The 21225-nt window shown below is 46.1% G+C and overlaps 1 protein-coding gene across 1 annotated transcript in view; it reads right to left on the reverse strand.

The window, feature by feature from the left end:
* The window catches only part of LOC124026747 (multiple PDZ domain protein-like), a 51212-nt gene that overhangs the window by 26013 nt on the left and 3974 nt on the right, over window positions 1-21225 (reverse strand). Inside the window, exons 2-4 of the mRNA XM_046339500.1 lie at window positions 4231-4299; window positions 665-787; window positions 132-362 (exon numbers count right to left, since the gene is read on the reverse strand). Of these exons, the coding sequence (XP_046195456.1) occupies window positions 132-362; window positions 665-787; window positions 4231-4299 (423 nt within the window). The remainder of the gene's footprint in view (window positions 1-131; window positions 363-664; window positions 788-4230; window positions 4300-21225) is intronic.

The raw sequence follows: 21225 nt of genomic DNA on the forward strand, positions 1-21225 counted from the left end.
CTCCTCATTATGGAGAGCTGCTCTGTCTAGTCTAGATACAGGTTAGGATCCCTGAGGCGTTGTCATCTCCTCATTATGGAGAGCTGCTCTGTCTAGTCTAGTTACAGGTTACCTCTCCCCTCCACACATACCTGTTTGCCCATCCTGGCCACCCTCTGTTGTTGCTGGGCGAGGAGAGGGAGCGGGGGAGAGGAGAGGGATAGGTCGTTGGTTCCCGTGGAGACCGCGACGTCCCTAGCAATCAGCAGTTTGACCCTTGACCCTGCGTTGCGGAGAACGTGAGCCACTTCCTCGTTGCCCATGCCCGCCAGGTCTGTGTCCTCGATACGCAGGATGTGGTCTCCGCTACGCAGACGCTTGTCCTGGGAGGGGAGGGATGTTACATCACTTTGTAATCACTGTTACAGATTGTTGTGTGTTCTACTTTGACATGGTGACCTCGCAAGTCACATAAAAAAAAAAAAGCTAACTCGGTAATTTAAAGACAATTCACAAGTGACTGGTTGTCGTACACAGCGGGGGTTGAAGGTGACACTGGCAAAGTCAGAACGTGTTTGAACCTACGGTGTGTTTCATGTCTATATTATCCAGCAGTGTGACTTTGTCACATTTCACTGGCTGATCAAACTAAGTTGATGTTGTATTGATTGATTGACTGACATACCAGTCCAGCAGGGCCACTTGGTAGGATGGTTTTGACCAGGACTCCAGAGGATCGACCCCCTACAATGCCGAAGCCCAGCCCCTTCCCATCGTTCTCCAGCTCTATCAACTCTATGTGACGCTTCTGAGAGGGAGAGAGATGGAGGGAGAGACAGAGAGAGAAAGGGGAGAGAGAAAGAGAGAGATGGAGGGAGAGACAGAGAAAGGGGAGAGAGAAAGAAAGAGAGATGGTCAACTACACACACAAACATGGTTTCCTAATTTACTGTAAGACATGGGAACTCACCTCATTGTAAAGTATGTAAGACAAGGGGAACTCACCTCGTTGTAAAGTATGTAGGATGGGAACTCACCTCATTGTAAAGTATGTAAGAGAAGGGGAACTCACCTCATTGTAGGGGTTCTGTAGCTCAGTTGGTAGAGCATGGCGCTTGTGACGCCAGGGTAATCCCCGGGACCACCCATACGTAGAATGTATGCACACATGACTGTAAGTCGCTTTGGATAAAAGCGTCTGCTAAATGGCATATATTATTTATTATATATATATTATGTAAAGTATGTAGGATGGGAACTCACCTCATTGTAAAGTATGTAGGATGGGAACTCACCTCATTGTAAAGTATGTAGGATGGGAACTCACCTCATTGTAAAGTATGTAGGATGGGAACTCACCTCATTGTAAAGTATGTAGGATGGGAACTCACCTCATTGTAAAGTATGTAGGATGGGAACTCACCTCATTGTAAAGTATGTAAGACAAGGGGAACTCACCTCGTTGTAAAGTATGATAAGGATGGGAACTCACCTCATTGTAAAGTATGTAGGGGAACTCACCTCATTGTAAAGTATGTAGGATGGGAACTCACCTCATTGTAAAGTATGTAGGGGAACTCACCTCATTGTAAAGTATGTAGGATGGGAGCTCACCTCATTGTAAAGGAGGATGGGAACTCACCTCATTGTAAAGTATGTAAGGATGGGAACTCACCTCATTGTAAAGTATGTAGGATGGGAACTCACCTCATTGTAAAGTATGTAAGACAAGGGGAACTCACCTCATTGTAAAGTATGTAGGATGGGAACTCACCTCATTGTAAAGTATGTAAGGATGGGAACTCACCTCATTGTAAAGTATGTAGGATGGGAACTCACCTCATTGTAAAGTATGTAGGATGGGAACTCACCTCATTGTAAAGTATGTAAGACAATGGGAACTCACCTCATTGTAAAGTATGTAGGATGGGAACTCACCTCATTGTAAAGTAAATGGGAACTCACCTCATTGTAAAGTATGTAGGATGGGAACTCACCTCATTGTAAAGTATGTAGGATGGGAACTCACCTCATTGTAAAGTATGTAGGATGGGAACTCACCTCATTGTAAAGTATGTAAGGATGGGAACTCACCTCATTGTAAAGTATGTAGGATGGGAACTCACCTCATTGTGTAAGACATGGGGACTCACCTCATTGTAAAGTAGATAAGACAAGGGGAACTCACCTCATTGTAAAGTAGATAAGACAAGGGGAACTCACCTCGTTGTAAAGTAGATAAGACAAGGGAACTCACCTCGTTGTAAAGTATGTAAGACAAGGGGAACTCACCTCGTTGTAAAGTATGTAAGACATGGGAACTCACCTCGTTGTAAAGTATGTAAGATGGGAACTCACCTCGTTGTAAAGTATGTAGGATGGGAACTCACCTCATTGTAAAGTATGTAGGATGGGAACTCACCTCATTGTAAAGTAGTAAGACACGGGAACTCACCTCGTTGCAAAGTATGTAGGATGGGAACTCACCTCATTGTAAAGTATGTAAGACATGGGAACTCACCTCGTTGTAAAGTAGATAAGACATGGGAACTCACCTCATTGTAAAGTATGTAAGACAAGGGGAACTCACCTCATTGTAAAGTATGTAGGATGGGAACTCACCTCATTGTAAAGTATGTAAGACACGGGAACTCACCTTGTTGTAAAGTAGATAAGACATGGGGGACTCACCTCGTTGTAAAGTAGATAAGACACGGGAACTCACCTCGTTGTAAAGTAGATAAGACACAGGAACTCACCTCGTTGTAAGGTATGTAAGATACGGGAACTCACCTCGTTGTAAAGTAGATAAGACAAGGGGAACTCACCTCGTTGTAAAGTATGTAAGACATGGGGAACTCACCTCATTGTAAAGTAGATAAGACAAGGGGAACTCACCTCATTGTAAAGTAGATAAGACAAGGGGAACTCACCTCGTTGTAAAGTATGTAAGACAAGGGGAACTCACCTCGTTGTAAAGTAGATAAGACAAGGGGAACTCACCTCATTGTAAAGTAGATAAGACAAGGGGAACTCACCTCATTGTAAAGTATGTAAGACAAGGGGAACTCACCTCGTTGTAAAGTATGTAGGATGGGAACTCACCTCATTGTAAAGTATGTAGGATGGGAACTCACCTCATTGTAAAGTATGTAAGACAAGGGGAACTCACCTCGTTGTAAAGTAGATAAGACAAGGGGAACTCACCTCATTGTAAAGTATGTAAGACAAGGGGAACTCACCTCGTTGTAAAGTAGATAAGACAAGGGGAACTCACCTCATTGTAAAGTATGTAAGACAAGGGGAACTCACCTCGTTGTAAAGTATGTAAGACAAGGGAACTCACCTCATTGTAAAGTAGATAAGACACGGGAACTCACCTCATTGTAAAGTATGTAGGATGGGAACTCACCTCATTGTAAAGTATGTAGGATGGGAACTCACCTCGTTGTAAAGTATGTAGGATGGGAACTCACCTCATTGTAAAGTATGTAGGATGGGAACTCACCTCATTGTAAAGTAGATAAGACACGGGAACTCACCTCATTGTAAAGTATGTAGGATGGGAACTCACCTCGTTGTAAAGTATGTAGGATGGGAACTCACCTCATTGTAAAGTATGTAGGATGGGAACTCACCTCGTTGTAAAGTAGATAAGACACGGGAACTCACCTCATTGTAAAGTAGATAAGACACGGGAACTCACCTCATTGTAAAGTAGATAAGACACAGGAACTCACCTCGTTGTAAAGTATGTAAGACATGGGAACTCACCTCATTGTAAAGTAGATAAGACATGGGAACTCACCTCATTGTAAAGTAGATAAGACATGGGAACTCACCTCATTGTAAAGTAGATAAGACACGGGAACTCACCTCATTGTAAAGTAGATAAGAAACGGGAACTCACCTCGTTGTAAAGTAGATAAGACACGGGAACTCACCTCATTGTAAAGTAGATAAGACACGGGAACTCACCTCATTGTAAAGTAGATAAGACACGGGAACTCACCTCATTGTAAAGTAGATAAGACACGGGAACTCACCTCATTGTAAAGTAGATAAGACACGGGAACTCACCTCATTGTAAAGTAGATAAGACATGGGAACTCACCTCATTGTAAAGTATGTAAGACACGGGAACTCACCTCGTTGTAAAGTAGATAAGACACGGGAACTCACCTCATTGTAAAGTAGATAAGACACGGGAACTCACCTCGTTGTAAAGTATGTAAGACAAGGGGAACTCACCTCGTTGGCGATATACGACAGGTTCCTTCCCATCGATAAGGTCCTGGAGATTCGTGGAGGCGTACATAACTGGGGAAAGAAGGACACGAATGTCAGCTAATTAGACCTGCTGATGAAACAACAGGAGAGGAGAACAGTAATGTCAGCTGATCTAGGACCAATTGTCCCTTTCAGATCCTGATGAATCAGATGACATGAACGGGGGGGAGAGCTGATCCTAGATCAACACTCGTACTGAGACTCTTCATGAATACGCACAGTGGTGGGATTGGACAAAAAATGTGAGGTGAAAAGGTACCTCTTTGCCCGTTTCCACAAAGCATCTCAGAGTATAATCGCTGATCTACGATCTGTCCATATAATAAAATCTAACTGTATTTGTCACATACACCGAATACAACAAGTGTAGACCTTACCGTGAAATGCTTTACTTTCAAGCCCTTAACCAACAGTACAGTTCAAGAAGAGTTGTTGAAAATATTTACCAAGTTGACTAAAATTTTAAAAAGTAATAATAAAAAGTAACACAATAAAAATAACAATAACGCGGCTCCATACAGGGGTACTGGTACAGAGTCAATGTGGAGGCTATATACAGGGGTACTGGTACAGAGTCAATGTGGAGGCTATATACAGGGGTACTGGTACAGAGTCAATGTGGAGGCTATATACAGGGGTACTGGTACAGAGTCAATGTGGAGGCTATATACAGGGGTACTGGTACAGAGTCAATGTGGAGGCTATATACAGGGGTACTGGTACAGAGTCAATGTGGAGGCTATATACAGGGGTACTGGTACAGAGTCAATGTGGAGGCTATATACAGGGGTACTGGTACAGAGTCAATGTGGAGGCTATATACAGGGGTACTGGTACAGAGTCAATGTGGAGGCTATATACAGGGGTACTGGTACAGAGTCAATGTGGAGGCTATATACAGGGGGTACCGGTACAGAGTCAATGTGGAGGCTATATACAGGGGTACTGGTACAGAGTCAATGTGGAGGCTATATACAGGGGTACTGGTACAGAGTCAATGTGGAGGCTATATACAGGGGTACTGGTACAGAGTCAATGTGGAGGCTATATACAGGGGTACTGGTACAGAGTCAATGTGGAGGCTATATACAGGGGTACTGGTACAGAGTCAATGTGGAGGCTATATACAGGGGTACTGGTACAGAGTCAATGTGGAGGCTATATACAGGGGTACTGGTACAGAGTCAATGTGGAGGCTATATACAGGGGTACTGGTACAGAGTCAATGTGGAGGCTATATACAGGGGTACTGGTACAGAGTCAATGTGGAGGCTATATACAGGGGTACTGGTACAGAGTCAATGTGGAGGCTATATACAGGGGTACTGGTACAGAGTCAATGTGGAGGCTATATACAGGGGTACTGGTACAGAGTCAATGTGGAGGCTATATACAGGGTATTACGGTACAGAGTCAATGTGGAGGCTATATACAGGGTACTGGTACAGAGTCAATGTGGAGGCTATATACAGGGGTACTGGTACAGAGTCAATGTGGAGGCTATATACAGGGGTACTGGTACAGAGTCAATGTGGAGCTATATACAGGGGTACTGGTACAGAGTCAATGTGGAGGCTATATACAGGGGTACTGGTACAGAGTCAATGTGGAGGCTATATACAGGGGTACTGGTACAGAGTCAATGTGGAGGCTATATACAGGGGTACTGGTACAGAGTCAATGTGGAGGCTATATACAGGGGTACTGGTACAGAGTCAATGTGGAGGCTATATACAGGGGGTACTGGTACAGAGTCAATGTGGAGGCTATATACAGGGGTACTGGTACAGAGTCAATGTGGAGGCTCCATACAGGGGTACTGGTACAGAGTCAATGTGGAGGCTATATACAGGGGTACTGGTACAGAGTCAATGTGGAGGCTATATACAGGGGTACTGGTACAGAGTCAATGTGGAGGCTATATACAGGGGTACTGGTACAGAGTCAATGTGGAGGCTATATACAGGGGTACTGGTACAGAGTCAATGTGGAGGCTATATACAGGGGTACTGGTACAGAGTCAATGTGGAGGCTATATACAGGGGTACTGGTACAGAGTCAATGTGGAGGCTATATACAGGGGGTACTGGTACAGAGTCAATGTGGAGGCTATATACAGGGGTACTGGTACAGAGTCAATGTGGAGGCTCCATACAGGGGTACTGGTACAGAGTCAATGTGGAGGCTATATACAGGGGTACTGGTACAGAGTCAATGTGGAGGCTATATACAGGGGTACTGGTACAGAGTCAATGTGGAGGCTATATACAGGGGTACTGGTACAGAGTCAATGTGGAGGCTATATACAGGGGTACTGGTACAGAGTCAATGTGGAGGCTATATACAGGGGTACTGGTACAGAGTCAATGTGGAGGCTCCATACAGGGGTACTGGTACAGAGTCAATGTGGAGACTATATACAGGGGTACTGGTACAGAGTCAATGTGGAGGCTATATACAGGGGTACTGGTACAGAGTCAATGTGGAGGCTATATACAGGGGTACTGGTACAGAGTCAATGTGGAGGCTATATACAGGGGTACTGGTACAGAGTCAATATGGAGGCTATATACAGGGGTACTGGTACAGAGTCAATGTGGAGGCTATATACAGGGGTACTGGTACAGAGTCAATGTGGAGGTTATATACAGGGGTACTGGTACAGAGTCAATGTGGAGGCTATATACAGGGGTACTGGTACAGAGTCAATGTGGAGGCTATATACAGGGGTACTGGTACAGAGTCAATGTGGAGGCTATATACAGGGGTACTGGTACAGAGTCAATATGGAGGCTATATACAGGGGTACTGGTACAGAGTCAATGTGGAGGCTATATACAGGGGTACTGGTACAGAGTCAATGTGGAGGCTATATACAGGGGTACTGGTACAGAGTCAATGTGGAGGCTATATACAGGGTACTGGTACAGAGTCAATGTGGAGGCTATATACAGGGGTACTGGTACAGAGTCAATATGGAGGCTATATACAGGGGTACTGGTACAGAGTCAATGTGGAGGCTATATACAGGGGTACTGGTACAGAGTCAATATGGAGGCTATATACAGGGGGTACTGGTACAGAGTCAGTGTGGAGGATATATACAGGGGGTACTGGTACAGAGTCAATGTGGAGGCTATATACAGGGGTACTAGTACAGAGTCAATGTGGAGTCTATATACAGGGGTACTGGTACAGAGTCAATGTGGAGTCTATATACAGGGGTACTGGTACAGAGTCAATGTGGAGGCTATATACAGGGGTACTGGTACAGAGTCAATGTGGAGGCTATATACAGGGGTACCGGTACAGAGTCAATGTGGAGGCTATATACAGGGGTACTGGTACAGAGTCAATGTGGAGGCTATATACAGGGGGTACCAGTACAGAGTCAATGTGGAGGCTATATACAGGGGTACCGGTACAGAGTCAATGTGGAGGCTATATACAGGGGGTACTGGTACAGAGTCAATGTGGAGGTTATATACAGGGGGTACTGGTACAGAGTCAATGTGGAGGCTATATACAGGGGTACCGGTACAGAGTCAATGTGGAGGCTATATACAGGGGTACTGGTACAGAGTCAATGTGGAGGCTATATACAGGGGTACTGGTACAGAGTCAATGTGGAGGCTATATACAGGGGTACTGGTACAGAGTCAATGTGGAGGCTATATACAGGGGTACCGGTACAGAGTCAATGTGGAGGCTATATACAGGGGTTACTGGTACAGAGTCAATGTGGAGGCTATATACAGGGGTACCGGTACAGAGTCAATGTGGAGGCTATATACAGGGGTACTGGTACAGAGTCAATGTGGAGGCTATATACAGGGGTACTGGTACAGAGTCAATGTGGAGGCTATATACAGGGTACTGGTACAGAGTCAATGTGGAGGTTATATACAGGGGTACTGGTACAGAGTCAATGTGGAGGCTATATACAGGGGTACTGGTACAGAGTCAATGTGGAGGCTATATACAGGGGTACTGGTACAGAGTCAATGTGGAGGCTATATACAGGGTACTGGTACAGAGTCAATGTGGAGGCTATATACAGGGGTACTGGTACAGAGTCAATGTGGAGGCTATATACAGGGTACTGGTACAGAGTCAATGTGGAGGCTATATACAGGGGTACTGGTACAGAGTCAATGTGGAGGCTATATACAGGGGTACTGGTACAGAGTCAATGTGGAGGCTATATACAGGGGTACTGGTACAGAGTCAATGTGGAGGCTATATACAGGGGTACTGGTACAGAGTCAATGTGGAGGCTATATACAGGGGTACTGGTACAGAGTCAATGTGGAGGCTATATACAGGGGTACTGGTACAGAGTCAATGTGGAGGCTATATACAGGGGTACTGGTACAGAGTCAATGTGGAGGCTATATACAGGGGTACTGGTACAGAGTCAATGTGGAGGCTATATACAGGGGTACTGGTACAGAGTCAATGTGGAGGCTATATACAGGGGTACTGGTACAGAGTCAATGTGGAGGCTATATACAGGGGTACTGGTACAGAGTCAATGTGGAGGCTATATACAGGGTACTGGTACAGAGTCAATGTGGAGGCTATATACAGGGGTACTGGTACAGAGTCAATGTGGAGGCTATATACAGGGGTACTGGTACAGAGTCAATGTGGAGGCTATATACAGGGGTACTGGTACAGAGTCAATGTGGAGGCTATATACAGGGGTACTGGTACAGAGTCAATGTGGAGGCTATATACAGGGGTACTGGTACAGAGTCAATGTGGAGGCTATATACAGGGGTACTGGTACAGAGTCAATGTGGAGGCTATATACAGGGGTACTGGTACAGAGTCAATGTGGAGGCTATATACAGGGGTACTGGTACAGAGTCAATGTGGAGGCTATATACAGGGTACTGGTACAGAGTCAATGTGGAGGCTATATACAGGGGTACTGGTACAGAGTCAATGTGGAGGCTATATACAGGGGTACTGGTACAGAGTCAATGTGGAGGCTATATACAGGGGTACTGGTACAGAGTCAATGTGGAGGTTATATACAGGGTATTACGGTACAGAGTCAATGTGGAGGCTATATACAGGGGTACCGGTACAGAGTCAATGTGGAGGCTATATACAGGGGTACTGGTACAGAGTCAATGTGGAGGCTATATACAGGGTACTGGTACAGAGTCAATGTGGAGGCTATATACAGGGGTACTGGTACAGAGTCAATGTGGAGGCTATATACAGGGGTACTGGTACAGAGTCAATGTGGAGGCTATATACAGGGTACCGGTACAGAGTCAATGTGGAGGCTATATACAGGGGGTACTGGTACAGAGTCAATGTGGAGGCTATATACAGGGGTACTGGTACAGAGTCAATGTGGAGGCTATATACAGGGGTACTGGTACAGAGTCAATGTGGAGGCTATATACAGGGGTACTGGTACAGAGTCAATGTGGAGGCTATATACAGGGGTACTGGTACAGAGTCAATGTGGAGGTTATATACAGGGGTACTGGTACAGAGTCAATGTGGAGGCTATATACAGGGGTACTGGTACAGAGTCAATGTGGAGGCTATATACAGGGGTACTGGTACAGAGTCAATGTGGAGGCTATATACAGGGGGTACTGGTACAGAGTCAATGTGGAGGCTATATACAGGGGTACTGGTACAGAGTCAATGTGGAGGCTATATACAGGGGTACTGGTACAGAGTCAATGTGGAGGTTATATACAGGGTACTGGTACAGAGTCAATGTGGAGGCTATATACAGGGTACTGGTACAGAGTCAATGTGGAGGCTATATACAGGGGTACTGGTACAGAGTCAATGTGGAGGCTATATACAGGGGTACTGGTACAGAGTCAATGTGGAGGCTATATACAGGGGTACTGGTACAGAGTCAATGTGGAGGCTATATACAGGGGTACTGGTACAGAGTCAATGTGGAGGCTATATACAGGGGTACTGGTACAGAGTCAATGTGGAGGCTATATACAGGGGTACTGGTACAGAGTCAATGTGGAGGCTATATACAGGGTACTGGTACAGAGTCAATGTGGAGGCTATATACAGGGGTACTGGTACAGAGTCAATGTGGAGGCTATATACAGGGGTACTGGTACAGAGTCAATGTGGAGGCTATATACAGGGGTACTGGTACAGAGTCAATGTGGAGGCTATATACAGGGTACTGGTACAGAGTCAATGTGGAGGCTATATACAGGGTACTGGTACAGAGTCAATGTGGAGGCTATATACAGGGGTACTGGTACAGAGTCAATGTGGAGGCTATATACAGGGGTACTGGTACAGAGTCAATGTGGAGGCTATATACAGGGGTACTGGTACAGAGTCAATGTGGAGGCTATATACAGGGGTACTGGTACAGAGTCAATGTGGAGGCTATATACAGGGGTACTGGTACAGAGTCAATGTGGAGGCTATATACAGGGGTACTGGTACAGAGTCAATGTGGAGGCTATATACAGGGGTACTGGTACAGAGTCAATGTGGAGGCTATATACAGGGGTACTGGTACAGAGTCAATGTGGAGGCTATATACAGGGGTACTGGTACAGAGTCAATGTGGAGGCTATATACAGGGGTACTGGTACAGAGTCAATGTGGAGGGTTATATACAGGGGTACTGGTACAGAGTCAATGTGGAGGCTATATACAGGGGTACTGGTACAGAGTCAATGTGGAGGTTATATACAGGGGTACTGGTACAGAGTCAATGTGGAGGCTATATACAGGGGTACTGGTACAGAGTCAATGTGGAGGCTATATACAGGGGTACTGGTACAGAGTCAATGTGGAGGCTATATACAGGGGTACTGGTACAGAGTCAATGTGGAGGCTATATACAGGGGTACTGGTACAGAGTCAATGTGGAGGCTATATACAGGGGTACTGGTACAGAGTCAATGTGGAGGCTATATACAGGGGTACTGGTACAGAGTCAATGTGGAGGCTATATACAGGGGTACTAGTACAGAGTCAATGTGGAGGCTATATACAGGGGTACTAGTACAGAGTCAATGTGGAGGCTATATACAGGGGTACTAGTACAGAGTCAATGTGGAGGCTATATACAGGGGTACTAGTACAGAGTCAATGTGGAGGCTATATACAGGGGTACTGGTACAGAGTCAATGTGGAGGCTATATACAGGGTACTGGTACAGAGTCAATGTGGAGGCTATATACAGGGTACTGGTACAGAGTCAATGTGGAGGCTATATACAGGGTACTGGTACAGAGTCAATGTGGAGGCTATATACAGGGGTACTGGTACAGAGTCAATGTGGAGGCTATATACAGGGTACTGGTACAGAGTCAATGTGGAGGCTATATACAGGGGTACTGGTACAGAGTCAATGTGGAGGCTATATACAGGGGTACTGGTACAGAGTCAATGTGGAGGCTATATACAGGGGTACTGGTACAGAGTCAATGTGGAGGCTATATACAGGGTACTGGTACAGAGTCAATGTGGAGGCTATATACAGGGGTACTGGTACAGAGTCAATGTGGAGGCTATATACAGGGGTACTGGTACAGAGTCAATGTGGAGGCTATATACAGGGGTACTGGTACAGAGTCAATGTGGAGGCTATATACAGGGGTACTGGTACAGAGTCAATGTGGAGGCTATATACAGGGGTACTGGTACAGAGTCAATGTGGAGGCTATATACAGGGGTACTGGTACAGAGTCAATGTGGAGGCTATATACAGGGGTACTGGTACAGAGTCAATGTGGAGGCTATATACAGGGGTACTGGTACAGAGTCAATGTGGAGGCTATATACAGGGGTACTGGTACAGAGTCAATGTGGAGGCTATATACAGGGGTACTGGTACAGAGTCAATGTGGAGGTTATATACAGGGGTACTGGTACAGAGTCAATGTGGAGGCTATATACAGGGGGTACTGGTACAGAGTCAATGTGGAGGCTATATACAGGGGTACTGGTACAGAGTCAATGTGGAGGCTATATACAGGGGTACTGGTACAGAGTCAATGTGGAGGCTATATACAGGGGTACTGGTACAGAGTCAATGTGGAGGCTATATACAGGGTACTGGTACAGAGTCAATGTGGAGGCTATATACAGGGGTACTGGTACAGAGTCAATGTGGAGGCTATATACAGGGGTACTGGTACAGAGTCAATGTGGAGGTTATATACAGGGTACTGGTACAGAGTCAATGTGGAGGCTATATACAGGGTACTGGGTACAGAGTCAATGTGGAGGCTATATACAGGGGTACTGGTACAGAGTCAATGTGGAGGCTATATACAGGGGTACTGGTACAGAGTCAATGTGGAGGCTATATACAGGGGTACTGGTACAGAGTCAATGTGGAGGCTATATACAGGGTACTGGTACAGAGTCAATGTGGAGGCTATATACAGGGGTACTGGTACAGAGTCAATGTGGAGGCTATATACAGGGGTACTAGTACAGAGTCAATGTGGAGGCTATATACAGGGGTACTAGTACAGAGTCAATGTGGAGGCTATATACAGGGGTACTAGTACAGAGTCAATGTGGAGGCTATATACAGGGGTACTAGTACAGAGTCAATGTGGAGGCTATATACAGGGGTACTAGTACAGAGTCAATGTGGAGGCTATATACAGGGGTACTAGTACAGAGTCAATGTGGAGGCTATATACAGGGGTACTGGTACAGAGTCAATGTGGAGGCTATATACAGGGGTACTGGTACAGAGTCAATGTGGAGGCTATATACAGGGTACTGGTACAGAGTCAATGTGGAGGCTATATACAGGGGTACTGGTACAGAGTCAATGTGGAGGCTATATACAGGGTACTGGTACAGAGTCAATGTGGAGGCTATATACAGGGGTACTGGTACAGAGTCAATGTGGAGGCTATATACAGGGGTACTGGTACAGAGTCAATGTGGAAGGCTATATACAGGGGTACTGGTACAGAGTCAATGTGGAGAGCTATATACAGGGGTACTGGTACAGAGTCAATGTGGAGGCTATATACAGGGGTACTGGTACAGAGTCAATGCGGAGGCTATATACAGGGGTACTGGTACAGAGTCAATGTGGAGGCTATATACAGGGGTACTGGTACAGAGTCAATGTGGAGGCTATATACAGGGAGTACTGGTACAGAGTCAATGTGGAGGCTATATACAGGGGTACTGGTACAGAGTCAATGTGGAGGCTATATACAGGGGTACTGGTACAGAGTCAATGTGGAGGCTATATACAGGGGTACTGGTACAGAGTCAATGTGGAGGCTATATACAGGGGTACTGGTACAGAGTCAATGTGGAGGCTATATACAGGGGTACTGGTACAGAGTCAATGTGGAGGCTATATACAGGGTACTGGTACAGAGTCAATGTGGAGGCTATATACAGGGTACTGGTACAGAGTCAATGTGGAGGCTATATACAGGGGTACTGGTACAGAGTCAATGTGGAGGTTATATACAGGGGTACTGGTACAGAGTCAATGTGGAGGCTATATACAGGGGTACTGGTACAGAGTCAATGTGGAGGCTATATACAGGGGTACTGGTACAGAGTCAATGTGGAGGCTATATACAGGGGTACTGGTACAGAGTCAATGTGGAGGCTATATACAGGGGTACTGGTACAGAGTCAATGTGGAGGCTATATACAGGGGTACTGGTACAGAGTCAATGTGGAGGCTATATACAGGGTACTGGTACAGAGTCAATGTGGAGGCTATATACAGGGGTACTGGTACAGAGTCAATGTGGAGGCTATATACAGGGGTACTGGTACAGAGTCAATGTGGAGGCTATATACAGGGGTACTGGTACAGAGTCAATGTGGAGGCTATATACAGGGGTAGTGGTACAGAGTCAATGTGGAGGCTATATACAGGGGTACTGGTACAGAGTCAATGTGGAGGCTATATACAGGGGTACTGGTACAGAGTCAATGTGGAGGCTATATACAGGGGTACTGGTACAGAGTCAATGTGGAGGCTATATACAGGGGTACTGGTACAGAGTCAATGTGGAGGCTATATACAGGGGTAGTGGTACAGAGTCAATGTGGAGCTATATACAGGGGTAGTGGTACAGAGTCAATGTGGAGGCTATATACAGGGGTAGTGGTACAGAGTCAATGTGGAGGCTATATACAGGGGTACTGGTACAGAGTCAATGTGGAGGCTATATACAGGGGTACTGGTACAGAGTCAATGTGGAGGCTATATACAGGGTACTGGTACAGAGTCAATGTGGAGGCTATATACAGGGGTACTGGTACAGAGTCAATGTGGAGGCTATATACAGGTACTGGTACAGAGTCAATGTGGAGGCTATATACAGGGGTACTGGTACAGAGTCAATGTGGAGGCTATATACAGGGTACTGGTACAGAGTCAATGTGGAGGTATATACAGGGGTACTGGTACAGAGTCAATGTGGAGGCTATATACAGGGTACTGGTACAGAGTCAATGTGGAGGCTATATACAGGGGTACTGGTACAGATTCCATGTGGAGGCTATATACAGGGGTACTGGTACAGAGTCAATGTGGAGGCTATATACAGGGGTACTGGTACAGAGTCAATGTGGAGGCTATATACAGGGGTACTGGTACAGAGTCAATGTGGAGGCTATATACAGGGGTACTGGTACAGAGTCAATGTGGAGGCTATATACAGGGTACTGGTACAGAGTCAATGTGGAGGCTATATACAGGGGTACTGGTACAGAGTCAATGTGGAGGCTATATACAGGGGTACTGGTACAGAGTCAATGTGGAGGCTATATACAGGGGGTACTGGTACAGAGTCAAAGTGGAGGCTATATACAGGGGGTACTGGTACAGAGTCAATGTGGAGGCTATATACAGGGGTACTGGTACAGAGTCAGTGTGGAGGCTATATACAGGGGTACTGGTACAGAGTCAATGTGGAGGCTATATACAGGGGTACTGGTACAGAGTCAATGTGGAGGCTATATACAGGGGTACTGGTACAGAGTCAATGTGGAGGCTATATACAGGGGTACTGGTACAGAGTCAATGTGGAGGCTATATACAGGGGTACTGGTACAGAGTCAATGTGGAGGCTATATACAGGGGTACTGGTACAGAGTCAATGTGGAGGCTATATACAGGGGTACTGGTACAGAGTCAATGTGGAGGCTATATACAGGGGTACTGGTACAGAGTCAATGTGGAGGCTATATACAGGGGTACTGGTACAGAGTCAATGTGGAGGCTATATACAGGGGTACTGGTACAGAGTCAATGTGGAGGCTATATACAGGGGTACTGGTACAGAGTCAATGTGGAGGCTATATACAGGGGTACTGGTACAGAGTCAATGTGGAGGCTATATACAGGGGTACTGGTACCGAGTCAATGTGGAGGCTATATACAGGGGGTACTGGTACAGAGTCAATGTGGAGGCTATATACAGGGGTACTGGTACAGAGTCAATGTGGAGGCTATATACAGGGGTACTGGTACAGAGTCCATGTGGAGGCTATATACAGGGGTACTGGTACAGAGTCAATGTGGAGGCTATATACAGGGGGTACTAGTACAGAGTCAATGTAGAGGCTATATACAGGGGGTACTAGTACAGAGTCAATGTGGAGGCTATATACAGGGGTACTAGTACAGAGTCAATGTGGAGGCTATATACAGGGTACTAGTACAGAGTCAATGTGGAGAGCTATATACAGGGGTACTAGTACAGAGTCAATGTGGAGGCTATATACAGGGGTACTAGTACAGAGTCAATGTGGAGGCTATATACAGGGGTACTGGTACAGAGTCAATGTGGAGGCTATATACAGGGGTACTGGTACAGAGTCAATGTGGAGACTATATACAGGGGTACTGGTACAGAGTCAATGTGGAGGCTATATACAGGGGGTACTAGTACAGAGTCAATGTGGAGGCTATATACAGGGGTACTAGTACAGAGTCAATGTGGAGGCTATATACAGGGGGTACTAGTACAGAGTCAATGTGGAGGCTATATACAGGGGGTACTGGTACAGAGTCAATGTGGAGGCTATATACAGGGGTACTGGTACAGAGTCAATGTGGAGACTATATACAGGGGTACTGGTACAGAGTCAATGTGGAGGCTATATACAGGGGTACTGGTACAGAGTCAATGTGGAGACTATATACAGGGGTACTGGTACAGAGTCAATGTGGAGGCTCCATACAGGGGTACTGGTACAGAGTCAATGTAGAGGCTATATACAGGGGGTACTGGTACAGAGTCAATGTGGAGGCTCCATACAGGGGTACTGGTACAGAGTCAATGTGGAGACTATATACAGGGGTACTGGTACAGAGTCAATGTGGAGGCTATATACAGGGGGTACTAGTACAGAGTCAATGTGGAGGCTATATACAGGGGGTACTAGTACAGAGTCAATGTGGAGGCTATATACAGGGGGTACTAGTACAGAGTCAATGTGGAGGCTATATACAGGGGGTACTAGTACAGAGTCAATGTGGAGGCTATATACAGGGGTACTAGTACAGAGTCAATGTGGAGGCTATATACAGGGGGTACTAGTACAGAGTCAATGTGGAGGCTATATACAGGGGGTACTGGTACAGAGTCAATGTGGAGGCTATATACAGGGGTACTGGTACAGAGTCAATGTGGAGACTATATACAGGGGTACTGGTACAGAGTCAATGTGGAGGCTATATACAGGGGTACTGGTACAGAGTCAATGTGGAGGCTATATACAGGGGGTACTAGTACAGAGTCAATGTGGAGGCTATATACAGGGGTACTGGTACAGAGTCAATGTGGAGGCTATATACAGGGGTACTGGTACAGAGTCAATGTGGAAGCTATATACAGGGGTACTGGTACAGAGTCAATGTGGAGGCTATATACAGGGGTACTGGTACAGAGTCAATGTGGAGGCTATATACAGGGGTACTGGTACAGAGTCAATGTGGAGGCTATATACAGGGGTACTGGTACAGAGTCAATGTGGAGGCTATATACAGGGGTACTGGTACAGAGTCAATGTGGAGGCTATATACAGGGTACTGGTACAGAGTCAATGTGGAGGCTATATACAGGGAGTACTGGTACAGAGTCAATGTGGAGGCTATATACAGGGGTACTGGTACAGAGTCAATGTGGAGGCTATATACAGGGGTACTGGTACAGAGTCAATGTGGAGGCTATATACAGGGGGTACTGGTACAGAGTCAATGTGGAGGCTATATACAGGGGTACTGGTACAGAGTCAATGTGGAGGCTATATACAGGGGTACTGGTACAGAGTCAATGTGGAGGCTATATACAGGGGTACTGGTACAGAGTCAATGTGGAGGCTATATACAGGGGTACTGGTACAGAGTCAATGTGGAGGCTATATACAGGGTACTGGTACAGAGTCAATGTGGAGGTTATATACAGGGTACTGGTACAGAGTCAATGTGGAGGCTATATACAGGGTACTGGTACAGAGTCAATGTGGAGGCTATATACAGGGTACTGGTACAGAGTCAATGTGGAGGCTATATACAGGGTACTGGTACAGAGTCAATGTGGAGGCTATATACAGGGGGTACTGGTACAGAGTCAATGTGGAGGCTATATACAGGGGTACTGGTACAGAGTCAATGTGGAGGCTATATACAGGGGTACTGGTACAGAGTCAATGTGGAGGCTATATACAGGGTACTGGTACAGAGTCAATGTGGAGACTATATACAGGGGTAGTGGTACAGAGTCAATGTGGAGGCTATATACAGGGGTACTGGTACAGAGTCAATGTGGAGGCTATATACAGGGGGTAGTGGTACAGAGTCAATGTGGAGGCTATATACAGGGGTACTGGTACAGAGTCAATGTGGAGGCTATATACAGGGGGTACTGGTACAAAGTCAATGTGGAGGCTATATACAGGGGGTACTGGTACAGAGTCAATGTGGAGGCTATATACAGGGGTACTGGTACAGAGTCAATGTGGAGGCTATATACAGGGGGTAGTGGTACAGAGTCAATGTGGAGACTATATACAGGGGGTAGTGGTACAGAGTCAATGTGGAGGCTATATACAGGGGGTACCGGTACAGAGTCAATGTGGAGGCTATATACAGGGGTACTGGTACAGAGTCAATGTGGAGGCTATATACAGGGTACTGGTACAGAGTCAATGTGGAGGCTATATACAGGGGTACTGGTACAGAGTCAATGTGGAGGCTATATACAGGGGTACTGGTACAGAGTCAATGTGGAGGCTATATACAGGGTACTGGTACAGAGTCAATGTGGAGGCTATATACAGGGTACTGGTACAGAGTCAATGTGGAGGCTATATACAGGGGTACTGGTACAGAGTCAATGTGGAGGTTATATACAGGGGTACTGGTACAGAGTCAATGTGGAGGCTATATACAGGGGTACTGGTACAGCTATATACAGAGTCAATGTGGAGGCTATATACAGGGGTACTGGTACAGATTCCATGTGGAGGCTATATACAGGGTACTGGTACAGAGTCAATGTGGAGGCTATATACAGGGGTACTGGTACAGAGTCAATGTGGAGGCTATATACAGGGGGTACTGGTACAGAGTCAATGTGGAGGCTATATACAGGGGTACTGGTACAGAGTCAATGTGGAGGCTATATACAGGGGTACTGGTACAGAGTCAATGTGGAGGCTATATACAGGGGTACTGGTACAGAGTCAATGTGGAGGCTATATACAGGGGTACTGGTACAGAGTCAATGTGGAGGCTATATACAGGGGGTACTGGTACAGAGTCAAAGTGGAGGCTATATACAGGGGTACTGGTACAGAGTCAATGTGGAGGCTATATACAGGGTACTGGTACAGAGTCAGTGTGGAGGCTATATACAGGGGTACTGGTACAGAGTCAATGTGGAGGCTATATACAGGGGTACTGGTACAGAGTCAATGTGGAGGCTATATACAGGGGTACTGGTACAGAGTCAATGTGGAGGCTATATACAGGGTACTGGTACAGAGTCAATGTGGAGGCTATATACAGGGGTACTGGTACAGAGTCAATGTGGAGGCTATATACAGGGTACTGGTACAGAGTCAATGTGGAGGCTATATACAGGGTACTGGTACAGAGTCAATGTGGAGGCTATATACAGGGGTACTGGTACAGAGTCAATGTGGAGGCTATATACAGGGGTACTGGTACAGAGTCAATGTGGAGGCTATATACAGGGTACTGGTACAGAGTCAATGTGGAGGCTATATACAGGGGTACTGGTACAGAGTCAATGTGGAGGCTATATACAGGGGTACTGGTACAGAGTCAATGTGGAGGCTATATACAGGGTACTGGTACAGAGTCAATGTGGAGGCTATATACAGGGTACTGGTACAGAGTCAATGTGGAGGCTATATACAGGGGTACTGATACAGAGTCAATGTGGAGGCTATATACAGGGGTACTGGTACAGAGTCAATGTGGAGGCTATATACAGGGGGTACTGGTACAGAGTCAATGTGGAGGCTATATACAGGGGTACTGGTACAGAGTCAGTGTGGAGGCTATATACAGGGGTACTGGTACAGAGTCAATGTGGAGGCTATATACAGGGGTACTGGTACAGAGTCAATGTGGAGGCTATATACAGGGGTACTGGTACAGAGTCAATGTGGAGGCTATATACAGGGTACTGGTACAGAGTCAATGTGGAGGCTATATACAGGGGTACTGGTACAGAGTCAATGTGGAGGCTATATACAGGGGTACTGGTACAGAGTCAATGTGGAGGCTATATACAGGGGTACTGGTACAGAGTCAATGTGGAGGCTATATACAGGGGTACTGGTACAGAGTCAATGTGGAGGCTATATACAGGGGTACTGGTACAGAGTCAATGTGGAGGCTATATACAGGGGTACTGGTACAGAGTCAATGTGGAGGCTATATACAGGGTACTGGTACAGAGTCAATGTGGAGGCTATATACAGGGGTACTGGTACAGAGTCAATGTGGAGGCTATATACAGGGGTACTGGTACAGAGTCAATGTGGAGGCTATATACAGGGGGTACTGGTACAGAGTCAATGTGGAGGCTATATACAGGGGGTAGTGGTACAGAGTCAATGTGGAGACTATATACAGGGGGTAGTGGTACAGAGTCAATGTGGAGGCTATATACAGGGGTACTGGTACAGAGTCAATGTGGAGGCTATATACAGGGGTACTGGTACAGAGTCAATGTGGAGGCTATATACAGGGGTACTGGTACAGAGTCAATGTGGAGGCTATATACAGGGGTACTGGTACAGAGTCAATGTGGAGGCTATATACAGGGGTACTGGTACAGAGTCAATGTGGAGGCTATATATACAGGGGTACTGGTACAGAGTCAAAGTGGAGGCTATATACAGGGGGTACTGGTACAGAGTCAATGTGGAGGCTATATACAGGGGTACTGGTACAGAGTCAGTGTGGAGGCTATATACAGGGGTACTGGTACAGAGTCAATGTGGAGGCTATATACAGGGGTACTGGTACAGAGTCAATGTGGAGGCTATATACAGGGGTACTGGTACAGAGTCAATGTGGAGGCTATATACAGGGGTACTGGTACAGAGTCAATGTGGAGGCTATATACAGGGTACTGGTACAGAGTCAATGTGGAGGCTATATACAGGGGTACTGGTACAGAGTCAATGTGGAGGCTATATACAGGGGTACTGGTACAGAGTCAATGTGGAGGCTATATACAGGGGTACTGGTACAGAGTCAATGTGGAGGCTATATACAGGGTACTGGTACAGAGTCAATGTGGAGGCTATATACAGGGGTACTGGTACAGAGTCAATGTGGAGGCTATATACAGGGGGTACTGGTACAGAGTCAATGTGGAGGCTATATACAGGGGGTACTGGTACAGAGTCAATGTGGAGGCTATATACAGGGGTACTGGTACA

Source organism: Oncorhynchus gorbuscha, unplaced genomic scaffold (genome assembly GCF_021184085.1).
Source record: "Oncorhynchus gorbuscha isolate QuinsamMale2020 ecotype Even-year unplaced genomic scaffold, OgorEven_v1.0 Un_scaffold_2794, whole genome shotgun sequence".
Taxonomy (NCBI): Eukaryota; Metazoa; Chordata; class Actinopteri; order Salmoniformes; family Salmonidae; genus Oncorhynchus; species Oncorhynchus gorbuscha.